This window comes from Callithrix jacchus, chromosome 15 (assembly GCF_049354715.1).
Source record: "Callithrix jacchus isolate 240 chromosome 15, calJac240_pri, whole genome shotgun sequence".
Taxonomy (NCBI): domain Eukaryota; kingdom Metazoa; phylum Chordata; class Mammalia; order Primates; family Cebidae; genus Callithrix; species Callithrix jacchus.
Window position 1 is genome coordinate 48,043,653 of NC_133516.1, and position 15,465 is coordinate 48,059,117.

The window sequence follows — 15,465 nt, forward strand, 5'->3', positions numbered from 1 at the left end:
CCAAAATATCAAACACCTGTTTATAGTTTTCATGGAGCTGGGCTCTTGGTAATTTGCCCATGTTGGCTTCAGACTCTTGGCCTCAAGGGATCCTCAGTAGCTGAGACTACAGGTGTGTGCTACCAGGCATGGCAATTCCTAGAGAAACCTAAGAGGACAGTTGGGAATATAGATTGAAGACTTTGCACATGAAGTACTTCTTGATGTTCACACACACACATATTTACAAATGAATGAATGGTGGGGTCTCACTGTCACTCAGGCTAGAGTGCAGTGGTGTGATCATAGCTCCTGTAGCCTCTAACTTCTGGGCTCACTTGATCCTCTCACTTTAGCCTCCTGTGTAGCTGGGACTGTAGCTACCTGGACATGGTGGTGTTGCAAATACCACCATGCCTGGCTAATTTTTTAAAACAATTTTGTAAAGATGGGGTCTCACTATGTTGCCCGGGTTAGTCTTGAACTCCTGCCCTCAAGCAGTTCTTCCACTGTGACCTTCCAAAATACTGTAATTCAGCCATGAGCCACTGTACCCTGCCAATATTGACCTTAAGTGGACTTTAAATTCAGTTATGGTTTGGTATGCTGAGAAGTTTGCCAAATTTGTGAAGTTTGTGGATATATTGGATCTGATGCTCTAATAATTTTTGAACTAAAAAAAAAAACTTCCTGAAGCCATTCAGTTTCAGTTTTCTTAGTAAATACTTATATACATATTACTCTTTTCTTGTTTTAGTAACCTGTTTCAGTCTCATAGAAGATAAACTTTTGATTTCCGATTCATGCAAGTATGGTTGCTAAAATTAAGATAAACTAACAGGTGAATTTGGAGGAGATACATTTTCATTTGTAAAATAAAAAGAAATAGGAATGGAAAACATTTATAGCTGTCAGTGATCCCAAAGGTATAGAAACCTAGAGATAATAAGAAATACTTTAGTGCAATCATTATTCTGTAACACATTTGCTTTGATATATGGTAATTATGTTACAGATTCCTTAGAAATAATAACATTTTATTGATACTGAATATAGCCGCAGTTACTTTCTTGAAGCAACTATGAAGGAAACTTAGAAACAAAAGAACACTGCCAAAATAATAACCATTCCCTGTAGCAACAGCTTGATTAAAACTTAATGATCAATCAATAAAACTATAATTACAACCTTCTACCTTATGTTTGCAATTTGGAATACAGGCAAATCAATCAAATAAGATTTAACATGTAACAATAGCAAGAAGGGTCCCACTTGTGCCATTTTTATTACGAAGATTGTTGTGCCAAATCTCTAAATCCCTACTTCAATAATTTTACAGCTCAGTTTTCATCACAGACAGAAAAAGCCCTTTGAGAAGTAGGATCTGTAATGAGATCAGAGGTTGGAGCAGGTTTAGTTTAACACTACAGATGCTACAACATGCTAGTGGTAGTGATTTTCTTTTCTTAAAACGTGTTACGGTTTGACTTTTGTTGTATCGTATCCTACTTTTGTCTTTCTTCATATTGTCAGAAATGAAGAAACATTGAAATTTCTTTGCCCTTGAAAGCAGCAACTATGAATTTAATGTGTGTGCAGGGGTGACAAGTACACGTTCTCACACACTTAGATGCTGTTAGAGTGTCTTTTTCAAGTGTCCTTTACAGTCCTGTTTTCACTTGGGATTGAGAAAGCTAGGAAATAAATTATGTTTTAAAAATGTTTTTCTGACAGCCTCTTAACAATACTTCCCAAGAAGACCCAACGAGCATCTGCCCGTACTTCACAATCAATTGCATAGGTAGCTAGTTACAAACGGAGATTTTTGGAGCTGACATCAGTGGTCCTGTATTTTAAACACAATTTCTAGATGATTATGAAGTTCACCAATATTTAAATCCCACTAATCTAGGCACATAAAACATCTGAACTTAAACCCCGGTAGTAAATATTTTTACTGAATTGGCTTGGTAGTTCCCTGTATCATATTTCAGTAGGTCACAACACTGGGTGTACCACTTGTAGATCAAACACGCTTTCTGTTCTCCTCAAAATGACATATTTTAAATCTAAAAAGGCTAGTTTGATAAACTGGTCATTTTTGAGGGTGACAGCGAACTCAGACATGTGGATTTAGATTTTACTGCAGTTAGAATGTGTTGAAACCTCACTGAGGTTTTCTCCAAGGCCCATGCTATCATAGGGCCTTGTAGGTGAAGGCAACTTGTTTTACGGTTTAGCTCCTTTAATAACTAATAAGGCCAATGGACCCCTTTGTACCACAGTCCATTCCAGGGTCTTGTTTGGTAGCAGCATATGGGGCAAACATGTCATTTTTATTCAGCTTTCCCACTGGTTAAAGAATTGAACACATAGGTGCTTGTGGTGTTTGTCACTCCAGAGCATGGTGCACATGTAACTGAGTTTTCCCTAGTGAGAGCTTAAGCTATTTTGTTTATATACTTAATATCATGTTTTAAAAATGAGTATGCAGGGTTCTTCATGATCTTCACTGGCCTTTTCTAAGAAGAATCACTGAGCATGGTAATAGAAAAACTTAAAAGATGTATTTTATCTTTTGAACTAATCATGCTTTTGAAATACTCAAAAATCAATACAGATTAACTGTCACTTACAATTGGAATATTTTGTCATATCTGTGCACAGTTGTATAATTGAATAGTGGGGGGTAGATTGAGTAGAAGATAACATGGCTGCCCTGGGCCACAGTGAAGTGTAGCTGACGATGGTGATTGTTTGTATGTAAAGATGAAAGAAGGTAGAACTGTATGGCTATTACCAGGAAACACAGAAGCTGAAACTGAACTGTCAGGTACCTGAGCGCACTCGAACAAGCACTTCTCTCTCTTTTTTTTTTTTTTTTTTGATGTATCTAAGCACATCCATGTATTATGGAGACCTTTCACCCAGTTTTCCTGTTTACTTTTTCAATGTGTCTGGGAATCTTCGTTCAGGGCATTAAATACATAAGGCAGGCAGACTTTTAAATTCCTTCTTAGCAACCCTAAACCATAAGAATTACACAAAAAAATGATCTCAACAATATTAAAAAAACCTGTTTTTTAGACCCCTTTTCTTTTGTATTCTTTCCTCACTTGTGCATCTTTGATTCCTTTTTGTAATAGTTTGCTTTTGTTCAGCTCATCTTAGATTCCTTTACCACTTTTATTGTCTTTACTTAGTGATGTGGATTTAGATCTGAAGTCCCTAATATGTTCCAGGCATTGAGGATGAAATGACAGGATAAGATACTGCCTTTCAGAGGCTTGCTGTATAGAAATGGAGATGGACATGTAAGTGCACTAAAGTGTTACAGGCATTTTACGAAAAGGAACTATAGACGGTCCCTGACTTACAATGGTTCTACTTAAACAACTTTGCAATGGTGCAGGAGCGAGATGGATTCAGTAGAAACTGCATTTCAAGTTTTGCATTTTGATCTTTTCCCAGGCTAATGATAGGTGACAAGATGCTCTCTGGAGATGCTGGGCAGTGCACGTCCCAGTCAGCTGTGCTGGTTTAAGTATTCTGAGCAAGTTTCAGGAAGGCGAGGCTAAAGTAATGAGGTTCCATAGGTTAGGGGTATCACATACATTTTCAACTTGAAATGTTTTCAACTTAGGATAGGTTTATTGGGACATAACCCTGTTGTGAATTGAGGAGCATCTATCTGTATAAGGTAGAGTGAGAGGCTGAAGGGAAGGAGTGGTTGATTTTCTCTGAATTGGGGAAGGTGGATGGGTGTTGATTCATAGAATAGCCAGCCTTTAAGCTGTATTGAATTCATTTAAAAAACGATGTATCTATTTGAGGTATACAACATGATATGGGATACATATAGATAGTAAAGTGGTTGCCACAGTGAGTGAAGTAAGTTAACATATCCATTGTTGTACATGATTACTCTTTTGTTTTTGTTTTTGTGGCAGGGGCAGCTAAAATCTCATTTAGCAGGAATCCCAGTTACAGTACAGTTGTATTACCTTGCATTTGGAATAGGATGGGTTGCTGGGGTGGGTGGGGGGGGTATGCTGGAGTTCTGAAAAGCTTTTGTTAGGTAGTTATAAGTTCCAGAATGTTGGAGTACAGTGTCACCCTGAGGTGAAGCAGGGGCAGAGAGCTACAGGGCTTTGCCTGCTATGGTAAGGAGTTGGGCTTTTATCTTTTGATCAGACTTGTAATTTTAAGAGGGTTCTCTGGAAGCTGTGTGGAGATAAGGAGACTATTAAATCCCCAGGGAGAACCACAGCCAAGGCAGAGGGATGCAGAGGGAGAGAAGAGTGAGTTCAAGAGATGTTCAAGAGGTAGAGCTGGCGGAAAGATGATCGTTCTTTCAGAAGCCCTTCCAGTGACATCCTTCAGTGTGTTTTTCATCGTGGATGCCTTTTGGTTTGTTGTGTCTATGTGTGTTGTGCACCTGCTTGAATTCTCCAGTGGAGTCTACTGAGCTATGTTCAGTAAGCATGCCCCATCTTTGCAGTGGGCTCAGCCATCTGAGGCTGAGCTCACATGCAGGGAGGGGAAGAAGATGAGAGAGAGGGTCAGGACACAGGAGGATCAGGGCTTGCCTTGGCTTGGCATTATCTGTGTGTGGTTTGACCTTGCTTGTAGTTATTTATCTATAGCACAGGCATGAATGTGCTGAAGAGATTAATCAGGGAAGCCTTTAGAAAGGAACTTCATACCCCATCTGCCCCCCCCCGCCCCCCCTCCAGTTTCTCCATGACTTCCTTTTCTAACATATTTCAGATTGTTTTCTGTTGTATGGATTTTCTTTTTCTAATATAGTATGCAGTGCTAGCTCAGATGGTACTGATTCATGATCTGGGAGAGTGTATTTTATTGATTATACTTTTTAGTTAGTGGACAAAAGGGAAGGGAAGCTCTGTATTAGCTTTTTATTGAAGAGCTGCATTAGTTTATAGAACACAATTAAGTTGAGCTTTATAGATACAATGTCATTTTCATATAGGACGTTGAAGTTGAAGAAACCATTCTGAGCCACAGGAGTGTAACTTGGTCAGGTATTGTCACTATATTGTGAATGGAAAAACTGAACGCTACTCTCAAAGGACCAAAATACCAAAGGAGGTTAGGATTAGCCACTTCGGAGTGAGCCTGTACTCTGTCAGTGATAGACATTTACTTTCTAAAATATTACCTTGTTAAGATTAGGGTTCTTGAATTAAATGCCACTGTCACTTATTTGCTTTGGTTTGTGATTATGTGCTTTTCAATATTAGAGTGCCTGGTTTTTTTTTTTCTTGAGGCGGAGTTTCGCTCGTTACCCAGGCTGGAGTGCAATGGTGCGATCTCGGCTCACTGCAACCTCCGCCTCCTGGGTTCAGGCAATTCTCCTGCCTCAGCCTCCTGAGTAGCTGGGATTACAGGCACGCACCACCATGCCCAGCTAATTTTTTGTATTTTTAGTAGAGACAGGGTTTCACCATGTTGACCAGGATGGTCTCGATCTCTTGACCTCGTGATCCACCTGCCTCAGCCTCCCAAAGTTCTGGGATTACAGGCCTGAGCCACTGCACCTGGCCTAGAGTGCCTGTTTTATATCTAACACTATTGATAGGTGCTAAGAGACACAGAATAAGAAATTTGATCCCTGTTTTTGAGGAGCATGTAAGTTGGATCCATCTATTAAATAACTAGAGAGTATTTGAGGATGTCTTTAGGGAGGCAGCATGATATGGATCAGAGGCCGTCAAGTTACACAGATCAGGGTCAGATCTGTGACTCGTCCACATATTTGTTGTGTTATCTATAGGCCATTTACTTGCCTTAACTGAAATGCTGTTTTCTTCGACTTGAAAATAGGATTAATGCCATCCCAGTTACAGTTCTTACAAGGATGAATGATACAGCACTTAGAAAGTGTCCAGCCTAGCATCTGACACACAAAATGTTGAATAAACATTGAGTCTAGCCCCATTTCATACAAGTTGCTGCATGTGGCCCATTTTTAGAATTTCCTAGTTTTGGGAGGAATATCAATTCAGAAGATGAAGAAATTGAAATTCAAAGAAGTTTAGTGATGTGCTCCAGGTTTCCCAGCTATTATGGATAATAAAACACCATTACAGAATGAGTAATTATATAAATATTTCTCTGTATACTTCCAGGAGCACCTCTGTTTTCTTTTTCTTTCTTTTTTTTTGAGATGGAGTTTCGCTCTTGTTACCCAGGCTGGAGTGCAATGGCGCGATCTCGGCTCACCGCAACCTCCGCCTCCTGAGTTCAGGCAATTCTCCTGCCTCAGCCTCCTGAGCAGCTGAGATTACAGGCACGCGCCACCATGCCCGGCTAATTTTTTGTATTTTTAGTAGAGACGGGGTTTCACCGTGTTGACCAGGATGGTCTCGATCTCTTGACCTCGTGATCCACCCGCCTCGGCCTCCCAAAGTGCTGGGATTACAGGCTTGAGCCACCGTGCCCGGCCTCTCTGTTTTCTTTTTCATGCAGTATTTAAAAATTGGCAGAAGTAGCGATAAGTATATTTTGTGCAGCAAGGAGTCACAAAACTGGTTTCTTAAAAGGTCAGGTTTCAGAATTTGCTATTGTTTACTGTGATGGGCAAAATAATTCCCCCCCCCATAAACATGTCCTAGTCCCCAAATCTCTGAATGTTTCCTTACATGGGAAAGAGGTTTGGCAGATAACGTTAAGATTGTTGACGTGGGAAGAATTTTCTGGATTATTTGGGTGGGCTCAGTGTAATAATCACCAGGGTCCTTAGGAGGAGGGAGTGGAGGTCAGAGAGACATCTGAAAATGCTGTACTGCTGGCCTAAAGATGGAACGCGGGGCCGCGAACCAAGGAGTGAGGGGAGCCCTAGAAAGCAGGAAGTCCACGTTCCCTTGGAGTTTCCAGGAGGAATGCTGCCTGACTGACACCTCTGTGTCTTAGCTCAGGAAGACCCATTTTGGAATTCATACCTTCAGAATTATAGATATTAAGGTTGTGTTTTATTCCACTAAATGTATGGTGATTTGTTAGAGCAGCAATAGGAAGCAAATACAGTCACCATTGCTACCTCCTCCACTCTCAGATTTTTGTATTGGTAGGAACCTATAAATCCATCCATGGCGTGTTTGTCACCTCCTGTGAAGTCATGGCTCATTGCTGTTATGGAAAAGTAAAAAAAGCGAAAAAGCCATTGAGGCTTATCTTTTGGGTTGCATAAAATTCTGTAAACAAATTTTAGACACAGGGCCTAAATGTCGATAGATGTTTTCATTGAGAAGACTTCTTGTCTGGATTATCTGTGACAGCAGTCTTTTCAGGCGAGGGAATACTATGATTGAACTTATTTGTGTGACTGGAAAGAGTCCTGTAAGGGAGAAGAAAGGTTTGATGAACATAGGTCCCAATGTAAGTAGGTAAAATATAAAATCTAAGAAGTGTGAGTTAGGATTTGTAAATTGGTTTTGTCAACAGCTGTGATTCCATTTATCAGCAGAAGATGGCAGACTTGACACACAAATGAACTGTTACAGAGGTTTTTGATTTTTAAATGATGGTATAGAAAGAGATGTTAAATATTCTTAATTGGAAGCCTTTCTAAAGAGAGTTTTGGGAATTACAAAGAGAATGTGGAAATGAAATACAAGTAAAGAAACATAGTTTCCTAGGGTCTCTCCCTGAACACCGCCCCCCTTACTAATTTGCCACACTGAGTTTGCTCTGTAAAGTCCAAAGTAGCTTTTGCTTTGAATATGATGAAACTTCAATTGGCTCTGTTCAGTGTATTGTTAAATTTCTGTTGAATTGGTTATAGAGTTGCCGTTGAACCTTAAACATTAGATGAAATTAAGCCTTGAACCTTTAAGTGCATTAAGTGTGTGTATGACATCTTTATTGAAAAATAATTCTGGAGATGATAATCGGAAGACTTGGGTTTCACCCATGCTTCCTGAGTTGGGTAGCTCTCTGACCTTCGGTGACTTCTGTGATCTCAGATTGATTTATATATAAAATGCTGACATAATTAGCTTCTAATATCAGAGGAATATTTGCGGGTAGTTTATAGAGTTTCTTGGAGAAAAGTCTTAAATAGAATTTTTTTGCATGAACTATGTTGAAATAGTTGTGATGACGATGTAATGTTAGTAAAAGGTATGATTGAGGATACTCAGGGACTTTGGAGAACATTTCCAGAGCGAGAGGACAGGGTATGATTGTAAAACCCTAGTGGTGATATGTTGGAGGAAGGGAAACTTGGCTGTGGCAATGAAAGAACCAGAGATTTTAGCAGCATCCCTCTCTCTTCCTCCACTCATCTTACGTAACGTGAGGCTGAAGTTCACTGTAATTTTTTTCCCTTTCAGACACCCAGTTTTATGCTTTGTAGTCTTGCATCTTGGGTTTTTGTTTTTGTTTAAAGAGATGATCTCACAGGTGGCCAAGGCTGGCTTCAACCTTGTGGCCTCAAGTGATCCTCCTTTTGTAACCTCCCTGAGTAGCTGGGACAGCATGCACACACACCTGGCTCTTCGTGTTTCATTTAGTAAACACCAAAAGGCAACATTCAGGCCTTAGTTGAGCAGTCAATTAAAGACTTAAAAGATTTTATTTATGTCAAGGGAAGAAAAATCTTGGTAGCAGCATCATTATTTAATCAACATTTTAATCTAAAATTTCATCGTATTTTGGTATGTTTAAGGAGGCCAGCATTGCATTTTGATGTTGATAAAGAAGGGAGGGAGCATTTTCTTTATGGAAAACCTTAGTAGTTCCTGTTTTTAGATAGAACTTTAACATATAAAACATTATTGGGTTTAGTGAAAATGCCACCATTTCTGTGTCATGGATGCATACTGAACCTCAGATTTATGAGGAGAGAAAGCTCTACAGAATGGATTTATTACCAAGAGACCCACAGATGACATTACCTTTATTCCCTTTCATAGAACCATAATACTGTAACATGTTTTTGTTCTTGTGCAGTGAAATACTTTGTTGTAGCTCAAATTCAAATCTAACAAAGATCAGAGTTAATAGAAAACCAAATGGAAGGCACCGGAGGTACTGAAGGAAGCAGAGGCGTTACTTTGTAGCGCTTCTCTTATGCTACCGTTGCCACCCAGCGGAAGTCAGGAAGCCATGCCGGTGCTTTGTACTCCTTGGCTAGTTAGATTGTTTTTTTGTCAGAGAGGCTTTTCAAGGTTTTTCTTCTGCATCTGTATTTTTAAGAACTAAAAACATAATAGTAAGAAACATGGAGGGTTATGAAGCATGAAGTTCCATAAATATTTATACCAAACCACAGAAGTAGACAGTTCCTATTTTCTTGATATATTGGGGTCGGATTTCACTCTTGACCTCTTGAATTGAAAAATACAAGGAGTTAGTATACTCTTTTCTTTCTCTTATTTTTTCTTATTTATTTATTTATTTTCATTTCTTTAATGAGTTTCATTTGCTGGGAGCTGTCCTGTTAGGTTCATGTAGGTTTTGTTAGACTTATACCCAATTTTTGGCCTTACTGGTAAGCTGTTTAATCTGTTTTTGTGGATTTATTGTGAATTTTTAATAGGTCATTTTTGTCAAGGCTAATAAGAAAGCATATTTAAAATTAGTCCATTTTATTTTTTCTCCCTCACTTAAAATTTTTGGTCCATAATAAACACTTTTACCTTTGAAATTATGTTTAAAAACTTATGAAATAATAAATGTTAACTGTAGAGAATTTAGAAAATATAGGTAGGTAGAAAAGAAGAAACATCTGTAATCCTACTCTGTTTTTTCCTTGCTCTTTACTTAAGTATATATATATAGGCAATAAATACATGAGAGGCAAAAAAAAAAAAAAAAAATTTGGCTGGGGTAGTGGCTCCTGCCTGTAATCCCAGTGCTTTGGGAGGCTGAGGCAGGTGGAGTTTGGGACCATCCTGGACAACATAGCAAGACCCTGTCTCTCCAAAAAAATGAAAAAATTAGCAGGGCGTGGTGGCACACCCATAGTACCAGCTCCTCCAGAGGCTGAGATGGGAGGATCACTTGGGCCCAGGACTGAGGCTGCCGTGAGCTATGACCATGCCACCTCACTCCAGCCTGGGGGACAGAGCGACACCCTGTTTCTATGTATATTTATATATACATTCTAGAGTATGGAGAAGTCATTTCTGTAGAATTGATGATGATGGGTTTTTTTGCTGATCCGTTTCCTCCTGGCTAGTTTCATTTGCTTTTGACATAAAATAATACATCAGCTGATTAGTAATTTTGGTGTATACCATCTTCTTGCTCTCAGGGTGCTTATGGTTTAACAGAAGGGGAAATATATTTTACAGTGGTATAAGTGAATAAGTAAAAAATGTCAGGTACGAAAGCATATTTGGGAATTAAGAATATGGAGGGAGGGAATCTTTAGAGGTTAGATAAGGTAGAGTTTTGGAAATTAAGAGGTAGAGTTTTGGAAATTAAGAATTACAGAAATAAGGACCTAAAAACATATCATAAAGATTTCTGGTCCAAGTCAAGAAAAATTATATGCATCTAATTATATAAGTATATATATTTTTTTGTTAGTTTTCTGAATTTCAAAATGAATTAAAAATAAAAAAGACTCTGGAAGGCCAGGGAAACAACACTCGAGAGTTCACTAGCAGAGCTGGGGCCACAGTCTAGGGCTACAGACCAGACCCTCAGCAAGACCACTGCTCATTCCTCCCTGGAGTTGAGCCCTGAACGAAAGGTCCAGTTTAGATGCAGGGGTGGCCTCAAGGCGGAGGGGCGGCCCTGCTGAAGGGAGGTAGTCACAGGCAGACAGGCATGGGCTCCAGCTTCAGGCTTCTGACTCTGCCTTTTTTCATTTCCTGTGAGGTCTTGATGTCAACCTTTGTCTGCTGATAGCACTGTCCCCTGTCATATGTACACATATGTACTGCCTTAAATAAAACCACACTGTTGCTTGACCCTGTGGCCCTCGTACCTCTGAACCCATCTCCCAACACCTAGGGACCTTACCCCGACGGTAGTCTACACTTGCTCATCTCTCTCAATCCCTTAGGAATTGGCCATAATGGATCTCGCATCACAGCTACTCCATGGAAACAATCCTGGTGAACTCTAAACCCACGTATGTGCGCTGCTCGAGACTTTTGATGCATTGCTCTGCAAATCTCCATTTGAGGCTTCTGGCCCCCTTGCACATCAAGTAGGGTGCTGGGTTGCTTGCCATCAACGTGATCCTGGCTGACTTATGGAATGAAGAATATTTTTTGGAAGATTGGCAGACACTGTTGCTTCTGACTTCTCCTTTGCCCACAGGGTACTGATTTGGTTTGTGTCCCATGTTCCTGACGCTTTGCTAGATATAGATATTCTCCCCCTCCCTAATAAGGGGTGGCCATGTCATACAACTCTGGCCAGCACATGCAAGGAGATGTCTGCTGGGGGAAATCTGAGAGAGGAGGCCTGTTCTTCTGGCCTTGGACTCTGTTGTGTAATGAGATGGTGCTGGAGGACATAAGAGCTGTCTTTTATGGGGACAGTCAGGAGACCTCAGGATGAGAAGCCAAGGGAGCTGGGTGGCTGGGCAGAAGGATAGGGAGAGCCTGGTCTCTTGTTCACTTTGAGGTTCTGGACGAAATGCTGAACTGCCTGTCACCAAATAAGTGACATAATTAAATGTCATTTATAGTCATGGTCCTGGTACTTGCATCTAAAAAAGCAATTATTTCTGTAAATGAATGTTCACCTCTCCCAGTCACTCCAAACAGTACTGTCCAATGGAACTATAATGTAAGATGCAGGTGAAATTATATTTTCTAATAGCCACATTTAAAAAAGTGAAAACATCTACTAGGATGAATTTTAATGACCTTTTATTAAACCAAACCCATAGTATTTAGATTTCACTGTATAATTAATGTAAAATAATTATTAATTGGGTGTGGTAGCACTTGCCTGTAGTCCCACCTACTCAGAAGGCTAAGGTGGGAGGATTGCTTGAGCCTAGGAGTTCAAGGCCAGCCTGGGCAACATAATGAGACCTCATCTTTCTCTCTCTCTCTTTTTTTAAAGAATTATTTACAGGATATTTTACATTAATTTTTTATATCAAGTTTTCAAAATCTGTCTTTTAACACTTGCACTAGCCTCTTTTCAAGTGCTCCATAGCCTCATGGGCTAGTGGCCTGCATATTGGCTGTCATAGCTCTAGAATCAGACGCCTGGACAGGAGTGGTGATTAGCAAGACCTAACTTACCTGATTGTGGTCCTCCTGCCAGGACAGGAAGGGAGAGACTGACTCCCTTTGTATTCCCTACCTGGGAAGCCCCCCACACATGAGAGTCAGAAGCTGGGCAGCCAGAGAAAGTTGGTGTGCCTTGTAACACTATGTACCCCCCTTTGTTGTACCCACTGTTGCTTGTCCTTCAAAAATGGATGTTCCCAGGGTTCCATTATTGGCTTTTGATCTTTCTTTTTGGTTCTCTCTTTGGGTGTTACCCATCATCTCTATGCTGATGACTTCCATGTCTGTATTTGCAGCCATGTTGTTTTCTAGTTTTATAGCCACATATTCATTTCTTGGCTAGACATAGCCCCTTACCTGTCCTCCAGACTTCCATTGCCCAGTCTGAACTTACCTTCCCTCTTCTTCCTTGGACCCCTAATCTTATGTTTAGGGACCACTGTATACCCATTACCCAAACCAGAAACAGGAGTATCTTACTGTCTTCCTACTTCTTCACTCCTTAACCTCCTGTCACCAGGTCCAGTGCATTTTACTCCTGACTCTTCCCTCAGATTTGACTCTTCTTTTCTGAGCCATATTCATTACCAGACATCTTTTATAGAACTGCTGTAGCAATCTTGTAGCCCATCTCCTGCCTTCTGGCTCATGGTCCCCCTTTGCTTCTTGCCTTTCTCCCCGGCCCCACCCTCCAGCCGTCCTGTGCACTGCAGCCAGAGTGATCTCCCTTAGCACACGTTGTCATTCCACTGCTTCAGCTTTTTCAAGTGTTCCCACTGACTATGGAATGAAGTTCAAGCCCCTTAGCGTGTTATACAGGGCCTGGTCTGTCCAGTCTTACCTGTCATTACTACTGACCTTGCCTTTGGTACTTTGGTAATACGGAATGGTGTGGGTGGCTGCTGGCTGTGGAATGCTGTGTTGCTGGGGGCTGCTGCTGATTCCCCTGAATGCCTTGCTTTTGTATTAATGTGCTTTCTTGTATTGTCCCCTCTTCCCACCCTACCCTTTCCACCTTTCTGGCCAGCTCATTGTGGCTTATCCAGAACGTTCTAGTAATCTTTGGCAGTTTCTCTGAATCTGGAGACTGGACTAAATACCTCTCCTCTGCATTTCCCATAATTTTTCCCATGCCTCCCCTTTTTTGGCCATATATTACTGAAATGATTTATATGTATTTGTGGGTTCTTTGAGGCCAGGGCATCATCTTAGTCGTCTTTATCATGGAATGTCTTGTGTAGTATCTGGCTCCATATGTATTTCTCGAACTGAATTAGATAAGTTTGAAGAGAGACTGAGTGGAAAAATATGTCGACCCAAGTTACAGACAACCTTATGCATAAGAAGCATACAAATGTTCTGTGAATGAAGAACTGGAAATCAGATTATATTGCTTTGTAAATCTTGTCAGTTTTGGTGGGAAAATAACTTCAGGTAATAAATCCTTTGTTCCCAAAATCATACCCTTTGTTGTAGTGTATCAGCATGAAGCATTGTTATTTTCTAGCTTTAGAGGTGATATGCCCATGTTAGCTGATCTCATGACATCTAAAATCACATCACATGGTGTCTTTGATCCACTTGTCATGGGGTGCTGGGGCTTACACCTATTCTGTGCCCAGTCGGCTCTTGCCAAGACTAATTCCCTTAAAGTAGGGGTTGGTAGGCTGTCACCTGTTTTTGTAAATACAGTTTTACTGAAACATAGCCAAACTATTAATTGATACGTTATTATGTATAGCTGCTTTTGTGCTAACACAGTATAGTTGAACAATTGAGACAGAGCTCATGTGGTTTGCAAACTATAAAATATTTCCTATTTGGTTTTTTACGTTGTAAGTTTGCTATAGAGCTTTGCCTTAGAACCATTTAATTTTGGGGAGATGAAACCTTATTTTTACTCCAAATTGAGTACTGATCTCTGATTAGGAATCAGGAGAATACAGATCAAAAAGCATCTTTGAGTTGTGTACTCTTTTTGGTGGGATGGTTTTCTTTTTTTTTTTTTTTTTAAATTTTTTATTGGATTTTAGGTTTTGGGGTACATGAGCAGAGCATGCAAGACAGTTGCGTAGGAACACACATGGCAGTGTGCTTTTCTTTCCTTCTCCCCTTCATCCACATTTGGCATTTCTCCCCAGGCTATCCCTCCCCACTTCCCCCTCCCACTGGTCCTCCCCTTTTCCCCCCAATAGACCCCAGTGTTTAGTACTCCCCTGTCTGTGTCCATGTGTTCTCATTTTTCATCACCCGCCTATGAGTGAGAATATGCGGTGTTTCATTTTCTGTTCTTGTGTCAGTTTGCTGAGGATGACGTTCTCCAGATTCATCCATGTCCCTACAAACGACACAAACTCATCATTTCTGATTGCTGCATAATATTCCATGGTGTATATGTGCCACATTTTTCCAATCCAGTCTATTATCAATGGGCATTTTGGTTGATTCCAGGTCTTTGCTATTGTAAACAGTGCTGCAATGAACATTCGTGTACATGTGTCCTCATAGTAGAACGATTTATAGTCTTTTGGATATATACCCAGTAATGGGATTGCTGGGTCAAATGGAATTTCTATTTCTAAGGCCTTGAGGAATCGCCACACTGTCTTCCATAATGGTTGAACTAATTTACACTCCCTTGGTGGGATGGTTTTCTTAAGTTGATTGCAGGATAGTCTCGAACTCCTGGGCTCAATCGACCTTCCTGTCTCGGCCTCGCAAGTGCTATATCTTTGTTGTTCTAGGTTATGTATATGAAATCTAAGTTGCAGAAAAAGTTTGTACCTTTGCAGACTGCTAGATGCGTAGAGGCTTAAATACAGGACTTCCATTAAAGCATTTAAATATCTGTTTATACATCTCCCTCCCTCTACCTTACCATCTGTTCTCCAACCTTGCCGCCTTTCCTTTTGTAGGCAGAGTTCCTCTGGATTTGACTAATTCTTTATTGTTTCTGTTTCTGAAAATAAGTAAGCTACCTTTATAGGGTGAAGATAAAATCCTGGCAGTGTGGATTTGAGGTGACATATACCTGTCCTCAGCATGTCACCAAAGGCGATATTAGAATTATTTATTGTCTGGTAGCTGTGAGGATGACCCACATCTGCTGGAATGCTGGAGGAGAATGTACAAGGGTACCGGGAGTCCCTTTTCAGTTGCTGCATGATCGAGAGGTCTGGCGGCTGGAGGTGGTGAGGGATGGAAGGGTAGGGTACCAACTGATGGTCAGCTTGCCTCTACAGATGTGTGTATTACT

General features: G+C 40.5%; 1 protein-coding gene across 7 annotated transcripts in view; it reads left to right on the forward strand.

Annotated features, from left to right (window-relative positions):
- Nucleotides 1-15,465, forward strand: part of SLC25A26 (solute carrier family 25 member 26) — a 175,571-nt gene that overhangs the window by 25,731 nt on the left and 134,375 nt on the right. Inside the window, exon 1 of one of the 7 annotated variants that reach the window (XM_078351445.1) lies at nt 4,081-4,142. The exons of the other annotated variants lie outside the window; for them this stretch is intronic. Within the exon in view, the coding sequence (XP_078207571.1) occupies nt 4,140-4,142 (3 nt within the window). The 5' untranslated portion in view covers nt 4,081-4,139. Of the gene's footprint in view, nt 1-4,080; nt 4,143-15,465 lie in introns of those variants that run through there. 7 annotated transcript variants of the gene reach the window in all.